The 17,114-nt window shown below is 46.4% G+C and overlaps 2 protein-coding genes across 5 annotated transcripts in view; one reads left to right on the forward strand and one right to left on the reverse strand.

The window, feature by feature from the left end:
* LOC137344377 (F-actin-monooxygenase mical1-like) overlaps positions 1-17,114 on the reverse strand; it is a 130,208-nt gene that overhangs the window by 107,795 nt on the left and 5,299 nt on the right. For all 4 annotated transcript variants that reach the window (XM_068007274.1, XM_068007273.1, XM_068007271.1 and 1 more), the window contains 2 exons: positions 10,764-10,845; positions 4,220-4,525 (listed from right to left, as the gene is read on the reverse strand). In XM_068007274.1, the coding sequence (XP_067863375.1) occupies positions 4,220-4,462 (243 nt within the window). In that variant the 5' untranslated portion in view covers positions 4,463-4,525; positions 10,764-10,845. The remainder of the gene's footprint in view (positions 1-4,219; positions 4,526-10,763; positions 10,846-17,114) is intronic.
* The window catches only part of rpl10a (ribosomal protein L10a), a 142,407-nt gene that overhangs the window by 75,499 nt on the left and 49,794 nt on the right, over positions 1-17,114 (forward strand). The window lies entirely within an intron of this gene.

Genomic DNA, 17,114 nt, shown 5'->3' on the forward strand with positions numbered 1-17,114 from the left:
ACGTGACTGCACCCAACCCTATCCGACCCAACGTGACTGCACCCAACCCTACCCAACCCAACGTGACTGCACCCAACCCTACCCAACCCAACGTGACTGCACCCAACCCTATCCGACCCAACGTGACTGCACCCAACCTTACCCAACCCAACGTGACTGCACCCAACCTTACCCAACCCAACGTGACTGCACCCAACCCTACCCAACCCAACGTGACTGCACCCAACCCTACCCAACCCAACGTGACTGCACCCAACCCTATCCGACCCAACGTGACTGCACCCAACCTTACCCAACCCAACGTGACTGCACCCAACCTTACCCAACCCAACGTGACTGCACCCAACCCTATCCGACCCAACGTGACTGCACCCAACCTTACCCAACCCAACGTGACTGCACCCAACCCTATCCAACCCAACGTGACTGCACCCAACCCTATCCAACCCAATGTGACTGCACCCAACCCTATCCAACCCAACGTGACTGCACCCAACCCTACCCAACCCAACGTGACTGCACCCAACCCTATCCAACCCAATGTGACTGCACCCAACCTTACCCAACCCAACGTGACTGCACCCAACCCTATCCGACCCAACGTGACTGCACCCAACCCTACCCAAGTCAAGAAGACCCAAGCCTGGCCAATCTGACCCATCCTACCTGATTATGGCAGAAAAATTGTTCTTATTATTTGCATTTTAAATATCTAAATTGCAGCTCTCCCGATACTCCAGTTGGTAAAGACACACCTGTTGTAGCTCTAAACCACGTTGACCAGAAGGCCTCAGTTTTAATTCCTGGTCTGTACTGAGCTTGCTGATCTCAGCCTTGGACACAGTAGGAAGGCTGCAATTGGTCTCGGTGAGAGGGAAAATTAGCCAGGATCCCCACTCCTGGTGAAACCTTGCACGAAATGTGAGGACAAGATTGGGAGTGCTATGATGCACTCCGTAGTGGAATAGTCTGCAAAAACCCTGTCCTGGTAAATCCACGTCACAATCCTGGCAGAAATGCCGAGAACGCATCTGCCTCGGAACTCTGCCACTGATCCCGCCAAAGTTCATGGGGTCAGGGAGAGGGGCCTCCAAGTTTGAGGGTGCATCTGTAACGTCCCCAACCCAGGACCCCAGTAATGCTAGCGGAAGCTGAGCAGTTGGCTGAAGGTGTTAGGTACTATCCCCACCATCCCCCCCCACCCCCGACTGTGTAACAATCCGTTTGCTCCTGCCGCCCTCTTTACAAAGAGGCCCGCTTGAAACCCTTAAAGAAAAAGTTTCAGCCCTCCCATCTTTGGGGCTCCAGGCCCTGACCCCAGCCCTGACCCCTCCCCCAAAGATGGGCCCCACTTTCGCCTGGTTCCTTGTGGGGGGGTGGGGGGGCAGTCAGTGAAGGGGGAGACCAGAACTAGGGGCCATAAATATAAGATAGTCACTAAGAAATCCAATAGGGAATTAAGGAGAAACTTCTTTACCCAGAGAGTGGTTAGAATGAGGAACTCGCTCCCACAAGTGTGGTTGAGGCGACCAGCATCGATGCATTAAAGGGGAAGCTAGATAAACACATGAGGGAGAAAGGAATAGAAGGTTAGGCTGATAGGGTTAGATGAAGTAGAATGGGAGGAGGCTTGTGTTGAGCATAAACACGGGCATAGACCTGATGGGCCGAATGGCCTGTTGCTATAAATTCTACGTTCTTCTACGAATCTGAGAGAGAATGAGAACAGCAGAAAAAGGAGGGATGGTGGAATCTACCATTATTCAAATAAGGAAGGGACTTCTGAATAAGCAATCTTGATATTTCGACATTGTCGGGTAAATTTTCTGAACACGTGCCCACGGAGAGAAACCTCACCCACCATGAGCAGGTGTTAGAAAACCACGGGCATATCACCCACGATTTGCTGATATGTGCCCACGATGGGAGACGTACCTCGAAGGAAAATCTACCCTTCTATATAAACAGTAACATCTTGGCAACGTAGGACACTCGCTCTGGGGGAGGGTGGGGGGGGCTCACTCTGGGTGGGGACACTCTTGCTCTTGGGTGGGACTTGCTTGCTCTGCGGGGGGGATAACACTCACTCCGGGAGGGACTCGCTCTGGGGGGGGACTCGCACTGGGCGGGAGACTTGCTCTGGTTGGGGGGACTAGCTCAACAGGAATGCGGGTCAAAGGTTCAACCCTACAGTGTTGTAACCCTGTCTCTGAGCCCTGCTCCTACACCAATATGGCGGTTGACCCTGAACTGCCCTCTGAAGTGGTCTAGTGAGCCACTCAGTTGTATCAAACCGCTACAAAGAAATACCACACAGGCTGCAGTGGTTCAACAAGAAGGTAGCTCACATCCCGAGAATGAATGGAAAAAAAGTATTACATTTTTCCCAAGGGTTTTTGGCCCTTGCTATAAATCCCAACCCCCCATCCAATGGAACAATCTGCTTTTTGGCAGTCTGTAGTAAGCCTGATATCTGATATCATCTGTCCCTCGTGAGCTTTGAAAGGTATTATAATTTGTATAATTTTGCTCAGAATAATAGTCAGGAATTTCCTGGGGAGGGTGGGGTTCTCCTGATTGGGCACCGTAACTTCGACAGATGATTGGCGAAAATCAGGGAAAGACGCATAAACTGGGTTCCCATCGATGTTTTGCTGAAGTTAGGGTGGTTGAGCAGGAGGCTGTAACCCTGGCTGGGGTTTTAGTTTGTGTAATGGGCGTCGGATAAACATAAATTATTATACCACTAATAAATTGTCTGTGGCAATAAATAATAATTTATTATTACCACTAATAAATTGTCTGTGGCAATAAATAATAATTTATTATTACCACTAATAAATTGTCTGTGGCAATAAATAATAATGTATTATTACCACTAATAAATTGTCTCTGGCAACAAATAATAATTTATTATTACCACTAATAAATTGTGGCAATAAATAATAATGTATTATTATTACTAATAAATTATCTGTGGCAATAAATAATAATTTATTATTACCACTAATAAATTGTCTGTGGCAATAAATAATAATTTATTATTATTACTAATAAATTGTCTGTGGCAATAAATAATAATTTATTATTACCACTAATAAATTATCTGTGGCAACAAATAATAATTTATTATTACTAATAAATTGTCTGTGGCAATAAATAATAATTTATTATTACTACTAATACACTTATTGTTACTACTTATAAATTGCCTCTGGCCTGAGAAGTTTCATAGAACACATTGGGAAATAGAGAAATGTAAACTTAGAATGGAGGAAATGAAAGAGCTGGTTTCAGACTCAATAATCACGGACTGATTGGTTGGGTGGAATTGAGATTTTTGAGGTCAGATTACAGTCAAAACTAATTCTGGCTTCTGTACTTATTGGAATTAAGGAGGAAGAGAGCTTGCCGATGGCGTGAGCGTATTAAATAGATCAGGAAATGGGAATAGAAATTAATCCTCAAGGGGATAAGTTATTGAAATGAAGAGGGAGCTCCGGCTTCTCTCTCTAGTGTCCGCAGGTAAACAGTTAACATCTCAGGTGAATGTTAGTGGTTTGAAGCAGCTGTCTCAGTCAGCTGTGTGGGACCCACTAGAAATGGTTGGCAGTGTCTTTGTTGGAAATCAACTGTCACAAAAAAAAAGTGGGGAAGTGGGGGCAAAGGTCGTGAGGACGGATGGAGGCAAGGTGCATGTGGGCCACGGGCAGGGGACGAGGACGATGTCAGGCAGGCACCAGGACGTAGAGAAGAAATCAAGGTGGGGCGACCGCTGAGTATCAAGGCGGTGAAGAAAAGAGGCGGCCAAGGGAAGGACTGGGAGAGGGGAGACAGCTGCACGAGAGGGGCTGACGAGAAGGGAGAGCAAGGGGGAATTAATTAACATCGACTTATAAAAGAACAAAAATAAAATTTAAGAGATAAAATGTAAAGGGAAAACTAAATTGTGAAAGGGAAAATGGCAGCAGAGCTGAGAGAGTGTTTAGAAATTTGATCCAGAGAGCTGCTTGGAAAGTGAATCCCATGGAATTCCAGCAAGACTCCACACCTTGGGGAGAGAGAGAGGGAAGGAAATTAGAGCACAAACCGGTGGAGCTGGTCCTTTTAAAAGGAGATTAAATTCAAAGGCTGAGTCTGCGATATGGTAGAATGATTGCAATGCGCCCAAACAACATGTATTTTCCAGTCCGCACTTAACACACAGGATGACACTTGCCTTTGTACCGGCACAAGCCCGGCCTTGCTCATAATCGTTATGTGACGCTCGTTTATCAAGCTTAACCCACAGGGCTTTGGCTTTCCAGTAGTTGAGACTGCCTTTGAGCTTCTGGTAGAAGTTGCGATAGTCGGTGGGATCCAGGTGCAGGTGGTGGCAGAGTTCTTGGAATAAGCTCAGCGTCTCTCTGCACGTCTTTCCTTGCAGGAACTTATCAAAGAGACAGTGGGCCTCGTTGTCCATCGTTGGCAAGGTTATCACTCACGACAAGGTCCTCAGTGTTCTTCCAGTCAGCACGTCGGAAAGCTGGAAAACAGTAGAGTGCATGTTACTCATGCTCCAGGCCAACATCCTGCTCCAGTCTGCTCATCATTTAGTCCATGACTAACCATTTCCACATTACAAAAGAAAATTCTGCAGAGTTGAAGCACTTCATTTTCCCTCGCTCCTCCTGGTGCTGACTCCTGCTGGGGTATGGCTCCATGATACATCGGTACCTCGCCAAAGTGCCCATTCATCCTTGGCCCCAGTCGGTGAATGTCACCAGGCTATTCCACTATAGGGACATCACAGACGAGTCCAATTCTGCCCTCACCCAAAAGAGCACATGTTTGCTTTCCAGCAGGAGTCACAAGCAATCAGGTGTAGGAACCCTGACTGAACTTTTGACCTTCTGAAGCCTGGGGTCACTGAGCGTGCTCTAAAGGCCCCCAGTGTCACCCCAGCTGAGATCAGTTGACTCAGCGCAGACTTTTGTTCTCTTCACCAGTCCCCCCGCACTCCAAACCCCAGCAGACACTAGAGGCGCAAGAGTTGCCTGTATGGTTCAGCCAATATCATTCTGTGAGTGGTGTTGAAAGTTGGAGGGAAGACTCAGGGAGACCCCTCCCCACCTCACTTTGGGGAATGTCTGGCCTTCCCTCTCTGCCTTCCCAGGGAGACCCCTCCCCTCTCCCCTGTGGGGAATGTCTGGCCTTCCCTCTCTGCCTTCCCAGGGAGACCCCACCCCTCTCAACTGTGGGCAATGTCTGACCTTCCCTCTCTACCTTCCCAGGGAGACCCCTCCCCACCCCACTGTGGGGAATGTCTGACACGTCTCTGCCTGCCTAGGGAGACCCCTCCCCTCTCCCCTGCGGGGAAAGTCTGGCCTTCCCTCTCTGCCTTCCCAGGGAGACCCCGCCCCTCTCCTCTGCGGGGAAAGCCTGGCCTTCCCTCTATACCTTCCCAGGGGAGACCCCACCCCTCTCCCCTGTGGGGAAAGTCTGACCATCCCTCTCTGCCTTCCCAGTGAGACCCCTCCCCTCTCCCCTGCGGGGAATGTCTGACCATCCCTCTCTGCCTTCCCAGTGAGACCCCACCCCTCTCCCCTGCGGGGAATGTCTGACCATCCCTCTCTGCCTTCCCAGTGAGACCCCTCCCCTCTCCCCTGTGGGGAATGTCTGACCATCCCTCTCTGCCTTCCCAGTGAGACCCCTCCCCTCTCCCCTGCGGGGAATGTCTGACCATCCCTCTCTGCCTTCCCAGTGAGACCCCACCCCTCTCCCCTGTGGGGAATGTCTGACCATCCCTCTCTGCCTTCCCAGTGAGACCCCTCCCCTCTACCCTGCGGGGAATGTCTGACCATCCCTCTCTGCCTTCCCAGTGAGACCCCTCCCCTCTACCCTGCGGGGAATGTCTGACCATCCCTCTCTGCCTTCCCAGTGAGACCCCTCCCCTCTCCCCTGTGGGGAATGTCTGACCATCCCTCTCTGCCTTCCCAGTGAGACCCCTCCCCTCTCCCCTGTGGGGAATGTCTGACCATCCCTCTCTGCCTTCCCAGTGAGACCCCTCCCCTCTCCCCTGCGGGGAATGTCTGACCATCCCTCTCTGCCTTCCCAGTGAGACCCCACCCCTCTCCCCTGCGGGGAATGTCTGACCATCCCTCTCTGCCTTCCCAGTGAGACCCCTCCCCTCTCCCCTGCGGGGAATGTCTGACCATCCCTCTCTGCCTTCCCAGTGAGACCCCACCCCTCTCCCCTGCGGGGAATGTCTGACCATCCCTCTCTGCCTTCCCAGTGAGACCCCTCCCCTCTCCCCTGCGGGGAATGTCTGACCATCCCTCTCTGCCTTCCCAGTGAGACCCCTCCCCTCTCCCCTGCGGGGAATGTCTGACCTTCCCTCTCTGCCTTCCCAGGATGTCACAGCTAGTATTGGAGCTCACCCAATGGGAAAGCTGTATCCTACTACACCTTTACAGTGGTGAGATTCTTCACTGACCTTTACTCTCACTGGTTAAATATTCACGCACATTTTTAAAAAAATACACAACACAATCTATAATCCAGTACATTTATAAGAGAGGCCCAAACATGAGGCTCCCTGAAAGCTGAGAAAGCTTAGCTGGTGAGTAGCTGAGTGGTACAGACCTGAAAGTCTGTGATGAGTTAGTTGATCTCAGCTAAAGTGACAGTAGGAGGTGCTACGGTTCATGTAGGGAAGGAGAGTGTAGCCAGCGTTTCCTGTCCCAATGGCTTTCCAGAGATCCCTGCTGGAACTGCACGTGCGTGAGGGCAGCCTCGGAATGTGGCCTGTGATACAGTTCCACCATTTCCACTTCTATGTATCTGCTGACACACAACAGGTCATTTTCCCAACTTCTCCTCACTGGAAGTGTGAAGATATAAAATGGCCCCTCGACTGTCCAGGCTCCCTCATGGAGAAAGGCCATTTGGGTGGAGGTAGTCGAGGACAGTTGGTGCCCCAGAAGGAGTCAGCGTATGGAGGGGAGGGGAGGAGGGAAGAACAGGAGACTGCACAGGGTTAATCCCACTATACTGTTTCCTGTTTCGACTAAGATTCATGTTTAAACGTCTCTAGGCGGTTGGGTGTGGAAGAGGCAAGTTTCTGCACACAAAGTAACTCAGTTTAACCAGATGAAGAGCAGCTATTCTGCTAGCTGAAAGAAAAAGTATAATGTGTGGGACCTGTGCCGGGGTCACTGGGTTCTCCGAGTGCGGGTCCCACACAGCTGGCTGCAACCCACAAAGAAGAGGTGGGGGGGGGCGTAGTCTTGGGGAGAGACTTTGCGCTTCTGGTTATCTGGTTTTAATGGGCTGTAAAATCCCAAGGGACCAGGAGCGTGGGAGTAGACAATATCCCCTCCACTGTAAGACTGCCAGGCTCACTCAGATCAGCCGTTGGGAGGAACCGTTTATAGCTGCTGTTCTGGGCAGTTTTACACTCGGCTTGTGTGGGATCCACACTCCTAGCTCTATGAGTCTCCCATCCAATTTTCAGGAATATAATACTGGATTCAAGGAACCAAAAAAGGAGATAATGGGTGTCTTTAGCATGCCTTGTAGATGTGGGGGGAAATATTCTGACTGCTTGCTTTGGTCCGAGAAATAATTTAAATTTCAGTTTTAATCTTGATCGTCGAGATTTAGTCTTAATCTTTTTATTGTCTCCAGAAGAACTGTAGCCCTGGTTGGAGACGAGTATTTTGTTCCAAAATTTCAGTCAGATTTTAGCTTTAATCGTGCAAAAAAAAAATTAGTCAGAAATTTCCTTTTCGCACTCCCTATTTTTACACCAACCTTTTCAGGAACTTTTCCAAAATGTACATTTCAAAAGCATTAATTATAGTCTCACTTGTCACACAACTCACGGGTCACAAGAAATGGTGAGAAATAATAAACTGGAGCATGAGGGCAACTTGAACTTTGGGACGATTTTAATTTCCCACATGTGCTCCACAGCTGTATTGTGTTACGAACTTAGTTTTCCAAAAGAAATTTAGTTTTAATTTCAATTTTAGTGACAAAGATGAGAGGTGAAAGGATTGCTCTTATCTCAGTGCACTGCTTCATATCCAAACTGGACTATTCCAATGCTCTCCTGGCCGTCCTCCCATCTTCCACCCTCCGTGAACTTGAGCTCATCCAAAACTCTGCTGCCCGTATCCCAACCCGCACCAAGTCCTGTTCACTCATCACCCCAGTGCTCGCTGACCTACATTGGCTCCTTGTCTGGGAACACCTCCATTTTAAAATTCTCATCCTTGTTTTCAAATCCCTCCATGGCCTCGCCCCTCCCTATCTCTATAACCTCCTCCACCCCTACAACCCTCCGAGATCCCTGCGCTCTTCCAATTCTGGCCTCTTGCGCATCCCCAATTTTAATCGCTCCCCCATTGGCGGCCGTGCCTTCAGTTGCGTAGGCCCTAAGCTCTGGAATTCCCTTCTTAAACCTTTCCGCCTCTCCAACTCTCTCTCCTCTAAGATGCTACCAAACTTTTGGTCACCTGTCCTAATATCTCCTTATGTGGCTCGGTGTCAAATTTTGTTTGATAATCGCTCCTGTGAAGTGCCTTGGGGCATTTTACTATGTTAAAGGTGCTATATAAATGCAATTTGTTATTGTTGTATCGAAATATTCAAACCTCCAGATTTTAGAGTGCATCTGGCCACTTTTTTTTAAAGAGGCTTTTTAAGCATTTAAACTTTACCTCCTCTCCTGTCAGCACTGAATTAGGGTTGCCAACTCTGGTTGGACGTAATCCTGGAGGTGTAGTCATGTGCTGTTTGATCACGTGACACTTGCCTGCAGTTTGCAAATGCTACTGCATTCACCTAGGCCCAGATTTTGCTGTAGCAGGGAATCTAGTGGCGTTTGCCATAAGTTTGGCTGGCCCTTGCATATTTAGTTTTTAAAAATTTTTTTGCGTGGTTAAGTTGCTGAAAGTGCGAGCTGATAACAGCACAGCGAGGGAAACAGGGCATCTGGGACCGGAGTGAACAGGGCAAGCAACTGGGTATCTCCTTAACCAATCAGATTGAAGGATTGAGAAATAAACAGCGCAAGGACTGAGAAGGAAGTGTAAATTGGAGTGGGTGAATTCAAAGTCAAATCAGGTACAGAAAGTGAAATAAAGAGAAGGAAGGAAAGATTGAATTAAGAGAGAAAGAGAAAAGAGACAGAAAGAAAAAGTAAGAAATTTTAAAAATTTAAATTTGACATTTTTAAAATCTCCAACAATTAAAACCTGAAGGAATGAGACTCCACACTTGTAATAGTTAATTTTCAGTGCCAGAGAGGTTGACTAGCAGTAATTAACACTTATCACGTGGTTAAAAGGCTATTTAGGCTTGAAATGACTAGACTTAACTTTCTGTGGCCAGTTTAGTTCCTATCTACTGCACAAATACAGCAACTTCAGGACATTCAATGCATTTGAATGGTGAGATGCTGTTTTCGCAAAGCTAACGGCAGAGCAGCACATCTCGGGCAGCAACTTTTGGACATTTGAGTTTAACCTTGCATCTGCCCCCGGCCTGAAGTTGCTGTACCATTTACACATAAATAAACAGCGAGTGCCATCAACCTCACCGTTATTTCGCCAGCAAATTCTGGGTCCTTAAAAAGGTTGGATTCCCTGTAATTTAATGAAGAGCCGCCTCGGTAGTGGTTCAGCCTGATCTTCACCATTAGCACAATGACACATTGCGGAGTTATATTTGTGCAGCCAGAGCTGAGAGCTCTGAGTTTCTACAGAGATATTTGATAAGCAATGTGAGAATAAAACGCTTATCTTTTTTGCCAATTGCTTCTTGAGGGTAAACTTTACCACAATAATTTCTTGCTCTTTTGCAAAGAAAAAGTCAAGACTGCGAATATTCACAAAGTTCTACTGACCTCTTTATTCGCTTCGAATACTCTTCATTTCACGGGATAAGTTTCTAAGACCCAGAGAGAACTGAAGAATCGTTAAAGTTGAGCTCTGGTGATACCTTAATTACTGGATGAGCCGTTGCTATAAAGTGATTTTGGTTTGGGAGTGGTGTTTTGCTGACCCATCTTTTGGTAGGAAAATTGAACTTAGAAACAGCGGGATAAAAAGCCTCGGTCACGTTAACTTAGACCCTGTTAACTGTTCCTCCTCTCACAAGAGGTCTGTTTTATCTGTCTCTTTATTTTGAATTTAATTTTCAACAGTATCTTGTTTGTAAATAACTGTGACACAGTATATCCATAACTGTATACACTCGTCTTCTTTCCATCAATTAATATGAAATTATAAGACATTAGCTTGTGTAAAACATACATTAAAAATAAAAATGCTGGACATCCATCATGATGGTTTCAAAAAGGGGTCGACACCCCAAACGATAATCTATGTTTCTTTTACATTCGCTGTGCACTTTGATCTTATTTCAGATTTCCAGCATTTGTATTTTTGTAACACTGTTTCTATCACATGTGAAATAAGGCGATCTGTAATAACATGTGGTGGGTGTTATTCCAATTCCTAACTGTTCCCTTGCCGGGTGTGACACCAACATTACAGAATGAGTTCATTCATCAACTTTCAGACGGTATTTTTGAAGAGTCCAATCGCCTATAGGTTTCAAAATCCCAACACCCGATGTCCCTATTTGTTATCCTCCTCAACATTATGATTTATTATCCAGACTCCTGTAAACATACACACCATTTGGCAGAAATATATGTGATAATAAAACCATGCAGTGTTTAATGAATGATCAGATTGCCCGGGTCTGCTCACCTGGTTTTGGTAGAGGTCCAAATGGCTGAGAGTCTGATCCGGGAGCGGGATTTCAAATGTCCTCAGTAAATCGTATCAAGTCCTGGTAAAGAAATGCGTTATTAAAATCAATTCCACATCTTTCTTAAAATCCAAAAAAAAATTAAAAACCCTTCAGCCAGTGTGACTTTTACACAACCTGAAATAAAGTCGCATTAATTTACTCAAAGGGATGAAGCATTAGGACAAGATTAGGAAAGTAACCAGCTGTTATATTATACTGACTCCCTACTAAACTATAGCCAGATTCAAACTGGCCTTGACGTTTGGTCGATGTATTTGTCTCGTTTGAACCCGCAGTTTAAACCTCTTGGCATTATTCACTATTCAGGGCAGTGTTAAGGCCTGACACGTTCCAGACCTGCGAGTGGTCCCGAGTTTATTCTGTTATAACGTGAAGCATTGAAATGCAACAAAGGTAGCATCGTGTGGATGGATCTGAACGGTTCTGCATTCTTATTCAGGAAAGCTGGGAAGTGCTCGAGTTGGGAGTTTAGCGTTAAGCTGACTGTTGATGGACATGTTAAAGGAGGGATGAAAGTTTGATAACACTTTTAAACTTAACCGAAGAAAGGTAAAGGAGAGAGAAGTAGATCACTTTTGTTGGACAAAGTCATTATTGTTAGAAAAAGAGTGCAGGGAAGTTATATAAAACAAAACAGCAAATACCTTTGAATGGATAAACACAACGACCTGGATGATCAGAACGATAATGACCAAGCCATTTAAATGTAAATCCGATTGTTATTGTATGCATTTTACTGTGGGTTGTTTTGAATGAAATAAACTATTTTGTACATTTTCTGGTAAGAATCCTTTTAAGGAAACCTAGAATCAGGAGAATTTTTTTCCTACCCTATTTATTTAATTCATCTCAGGGAAGGTTCTCTCAAACATCTGTCTGACACCCAGAGGCATGTGAGAAAGTTTTAGGTTATTTGTTCACCCCCTCATTTCCAAACTTCACCCCTATTGCTAAAGTCTTAGCCCTCACTCCTGCCAGAAATCCCTTCTCCATCCTTCATATCAACACCTGCCATTGGAGGGATTTGGTGCTGAGTGGTGTTGAGGTTAGGTTACAATGGCCAATTAGTTCTGTTGGTTAGAGTCTTGGTGCCAATAACACAAAATTCCATCACCATATGGAGTATTGGATACCCTTTTAGTGGGCGTAGTGTTTAAAATGTTAAAAGGATTCGATAGGGTAGATAAAGGGAAATGATCTTAAAATTAGAGCTGGGCCATGTGGGAGAGAAATCAGGAAGCATTCTTTCACACAAAAGGCAGCAGAAATCTGGAACGCTCTCCCCCAAAAGATGATGGGTGCTGGGGATCGATTGGAGCTTTCAAAACTGAGGTTTAAGTCAGGTACGGGTGGTTTAAATGGAGTTAAGATACAGATCAGCCATGATCTAATTGAATGACGGAACAGGCTTGATAGGCTGAATGGTCTACTCCTGTTCCAATGTTCCTGAAGCATTTGTTGTGTGTGTGAATTGGTAGTTCCGGGGTAGAATTCTTGCCTGCCACGCAAGAGTCCTGGGGTTCCAGACCGGGCTAATGCAGGCCCCTTTATCTTTGCCTCACTCCTCTGAAAACACCTGCCTCTTGGAAGCTAAGCAGTATCAGGAGTGGTCAGTACTTGGATGGGAGGCCCCCTGGGAATACTCAGTGCAGTAGGCATTTGGCAGGAGAAAGTAAGAAATTGGCTGCAGTGTTTCCTACATTACAACAGTGACTGAACTTCAAAAGAACTTCATTGGCTGTAAAGTGTTGTGGGACAGCTTGAAAGGCGCTATATAAATGCAAGTTCTTTCATTTTAAGAAGCCATTATTGTGTCAGTGAGTTACAGCAGGCTATTCCATGATAAAAGGTGTAAAATCTCACCCAGGGTCCACACACACATATATACACTTCAACCAGGAGTCAAGAGAGAGCAATCAGGAGCAGGAACTCTGACTGAGTGTTTTCTCTCCCCAGCCCAAGTGCATTGAGACCATCTGTAACACCCCAATGAGATCAGCAAACTCGTTTCTGGGCATTTATATTTGGTATGAGGAGTAGAGAGAAGGATGATTGCCTCTCCACACTGTGTCTAACTAAATTGGAACTTATTCTTTATCAATGGATTTATGAATTCATTACACAAACTATATTTAAAATCTGCTGTTCAGCTTTCCTCCTGACTTCAGTATCCATATCCAAGAGGAAACTGGATGACACAAAAGGGCATTGCCGCTTCTTCTTCCTTCTATTTTTAGCAGAGCAGAGGACATCATGTAGAAAGCTTTGTGACAAGTTCGAGCTCACCGGTTTCAAATCACACTTACACTGTAATGGATTTCTGTTCCTTTCTCGGGAGAGTGACCTTCATCTATTTTCTTCCTCCTTTCATTCCCTGCATGAGGGACTGCCACCTTGTAAATTCTCCGGGGTCCACTGTACAGATCACAGGCCCAAGAGTGCAAACTCACCGGATCGGGTCACCGCGTTTGCTTTACCGAAATCGGTGGCCTTAACCCAGCGGTCTATGATGCAGAAGGTCGTGGGTTCTAGTCTCATCCCAGAGACTCGAGCACATAATCCAGGCTGACACTCCACTGCAGTACTGAGGGAGTGCGGCACTGCCGGTGGTGCCGTCTTTCGGATGAGATGTTAAACCAAGGACCTGTCTGCCCTCTCAGGTGGATGTAAAAGATCTATTCAAAGAAGAGCTGGGGAGTTCTCCCCAGCGTCATGGCCAATATTTATCCCTCAACCAACATCACTAAAATCAGATAATCTGGTCATTATCTCATTGTTGTTTGTGGAATCTTGCTGTGCACAAATTGTCTGCCATGTTTCCTACATCACAATGGCGACTACACTTCAAAAGTACTTTATTGGCCATGAAGAGCTTTGGGATGTCCTGAGTCTTAGTCTGACTGGCATTCAATGGCCAAGTGAGTGCTTAGCAACCAAGCAACAGGCTGGATGGGCTTTTATAGCCCATCACAGGGCATTTCAGTTATCACCAGTCATATTTTGTTTTCATTCTCGGGATGTGGGCATCACTGGCAAGACTGGCATTAATTGCCCATCCCTGGTTGCCCTTGAGAAGGTGGTGGTGAGCCTTCTGATTTAAGGCACCAGAAATAGCCATCTTTTGTCAATATAATCTTCTCATAAGTAGTTTCAGAAACATCTAGAGCCTGGTGTCACCCCTCCTCCACTTACAAACTGTATGATCTTCACAAGTGATGGTGACAAATTCACTTTACACCTCCCAGCAGCAGACAGAGGTGCAAACATCTATTGTAACAGAAAGACTTGCATTGCAACAGCATCTTATCACCTCTCTCGGATTCGCCTCAATTAAATACATTGAAGCGCAGTGACTGCTGTTGTGTGGGCACAGCAAGATCCCAGACACAACAATGAGATGAAAGGCCAGTTAATCTGTTTCTTCGGCGGTGCTGGTTGAGGAGAGGGATGCTGAGTAGGACACGGCGAGAGCCACTGATTTCAAATTGGTGCCGTGCGATCGTCTACATCCGGGCAAGCAGACGGGGCCTCGGCTTAATGTCTCCTCGACGGATAGACTGTGTGGTCAGCCACGAGAAGAATCATAGAATCATAGAATCATAGAAGTTACAACATGGAAACAGGCCCTTCGGCCCAACATGTCCATGTCGCCCAGTTTATACCACTAAGCTAGTCCCAATTGCCTGCACTTGGCCCATATATAGAAGCTTTAAAATAAAATCACAACAACAACAACAACTTGCGTTTATATAGCGCCTTTAACGTAGTAAAACGTGCCAAGGCGCTTCACAGGAACGTCAGCAAACATAATTAAGATTTATATACGTCCAGAGCCTAGAAAGTGGCTGTTCTTCGTGCGCAAGCCTAGACAGTGAGCATTGGCAGGAAGTTCGACCATGGGGTGACATCAAAGATGAGTCCAATCCTCTCCTCACCCAACGCGCACAACACGTGCCCATCCTGGCAGGGATCACTGGATCGTCGTGAGGAGTAGGGAGCCAGGTTGTTGTCTCCTCCCTGGCTCATTGGTGTTGAAATGAATTGAATATTCCTACCACCCCTAGCTAAGCTCCACTAAACGGGCTTTCACGTTACGGGAGGGCAGCATGATCGCACATGTTTGGTTTCCTCTCTGCCAGCTCCGCTCCACAGTGTAACGGGGGGGAGGGTCCTTGGCCAGAAATTTCCTTGGAGGTACTCCCGCTGTAACTTCGCCAGGAGTGCGGTGGGAATCCCATTGGCGTGCGTAAACTGGGTTTCCGCCTCACTTCCGCTGAAGTTACGAATGTGGAGTGGGAGCAGCTCCGAGAAAATTCCCGATCTATGATCCTGCCCCTCAGCCCATCACAAACCTTTCCCTTTTGTTCTTTCCCTGCCCCCCCACCTTTTCCCCGATTCTGTACAGCCCCCACCATTTATAGCGGGCGCATTCATTGATAAAGGTCATTAGAAATGTATTAAAATTTACACTGTTAAATGCCAGAACAGTTTTAAAAATTAAGAAGCTGAAATGGAAAAAGGTAATTCAAAATGTAATTAAAATTCAATATTTATCCACATTAAAATTGTGTGGCAGTCCTACATGTTTCCACCAAAGATCTGTGGAACCGAGTTTGAAATGTCTTTCTCTGACAGTATGGACACCAGTCTATGGCAACCATTCTGATGGCCTCGCAGTCTGGTTCTCTGTCTGGGCACTGCTCCATAGCACATTGCAATACGAGATGAGCACAGCGAACATCGGGCGGTGTGACCAAAGACTCTACACTGTCCGGATCATGTTCCCGCTCTCCCACCTCTTCATCCTGAGCTCACATTGTGTCCAATGTCATCCATGTCAGTTCCGGACGGAGCACCATGGTCACCAAGGTGACACAGATGAGATAAATTTTCCTCCAACTGCTTGGACCTTTGGGCTAGAAGGGAACCATTGATAAGGGCGTATATTCAAGACTGAGATGGATAGACTTTTGGACTCTAGGGGAATCAAGGGATACGGGGATCGGGCGGGAAAATGGAGTTGAGGTCGAAGATCAGCCATGATCTTATTGAATGGCGGAGCAGGCTCGAGGGGCCGGATGGCCTACGCCTGCTCCTGTTTCTTATGTTCTTATGTCTCGCCCACCCTCATTCTGAGACCAACGGAGAAGTGCGCCCTCCAGTTCCCCATCCTTACCCTCTTTCTGTTCAGATCAGAATTCTGGTGCCATTCACCGTCGAGCTTTTCATGATGTTTCAGCAACTCGGAGACCGTAGAGTTTGGAAGACCGAGGTGCTGTGCCGGGTCACCCTGCCTCTATTTCGATAGCTCATTGATTTTGTTCAGGAGGATGATTTTGATTCTGAGAGATATTGCTTCCCTCTTTCCAGTCATGTTTGCTAATGCAGTGCAAATTGTAACCCCACACCACATGGTTTAAGTACACAAAAGGCAACTGCACCCTAATGAGGTGCTATTTACTTATAGTTTGTTCTTGCATTCAGTGAACCTTAACAAGGTGCGAACTAGGGAGTAACCGCAGTTGTTTTTACATTAAATAAATGGAGCACTTAAGACGCAACTTTGAAATTAATATTAATGCAAATGGATAATGGTTTCCGCTTTTTGGCCGATATAAGTGACTGCCCACTTTAAACGTGGACGTTTTAAGTGGTGGGGCCTGTACTTGCTTAAAACCTGTTCCTCTCTAACATCTTCCAGTTCTGATGAAAGGTCACCGACCTGAAACACTAACCCTGTTTCTCTCTCCACCGTTGCTGCCTGACCTGCTGAGTGTCTCCAGTATGTTCCATTTCGAGTTCAGATTTCCGGCATCCATAGTATTTTGCTTTCGTACCTTTTCATTTGTTTCTGCGGCCAGAAGCATTTTGCCTCTGGCCTAACTGATGACTTTCACCTCATTACCCAACATTCTTACATCGTAATTATCACCTGTTCAGATCTAAAACGGAGGTTGTGTTTGAAATGCCTCCTGGCTGTTGGCGACTACTTCCTACAAATGACAGCAGCGTTCTGACATCCGCGGAAATTTCCTCAAGGGGAGGAAGCCCCCGATCGGCCACCGTAACTTCAACGCTAATCCTGGATAGACACGTAACTATGGTTTCTGCTGAAGTAATGGGCTAGTCGGGAGGAAATTTATGGCTTTCTTATTTCCCAATCTAACCAGGCCATTGTCCACATTCTGACAAAACCTCCCCACTCCTCCAACTTCTTTCTCTGCCCTGCCTTGTTCAAGGAATTGCTCACAACCATCGTTCATTTCTCCATGGTTGAATCAACAACT

Source organism: Heptranchias perlo, chromosome 27 (genome assembly GCF_035084215.1).
Source record: "Heptranchias perlo isolate sHepPer1 chromosome 27, sHepPer1.hap1, whole genome shotgun sequence".
Lineage (NCBI taxonomy): Eukaryota > Metazoa > Chordata > Chondrichthyes > Hexanchiformes > Hexanchidae > Heptranchias > Heptranchias perlo.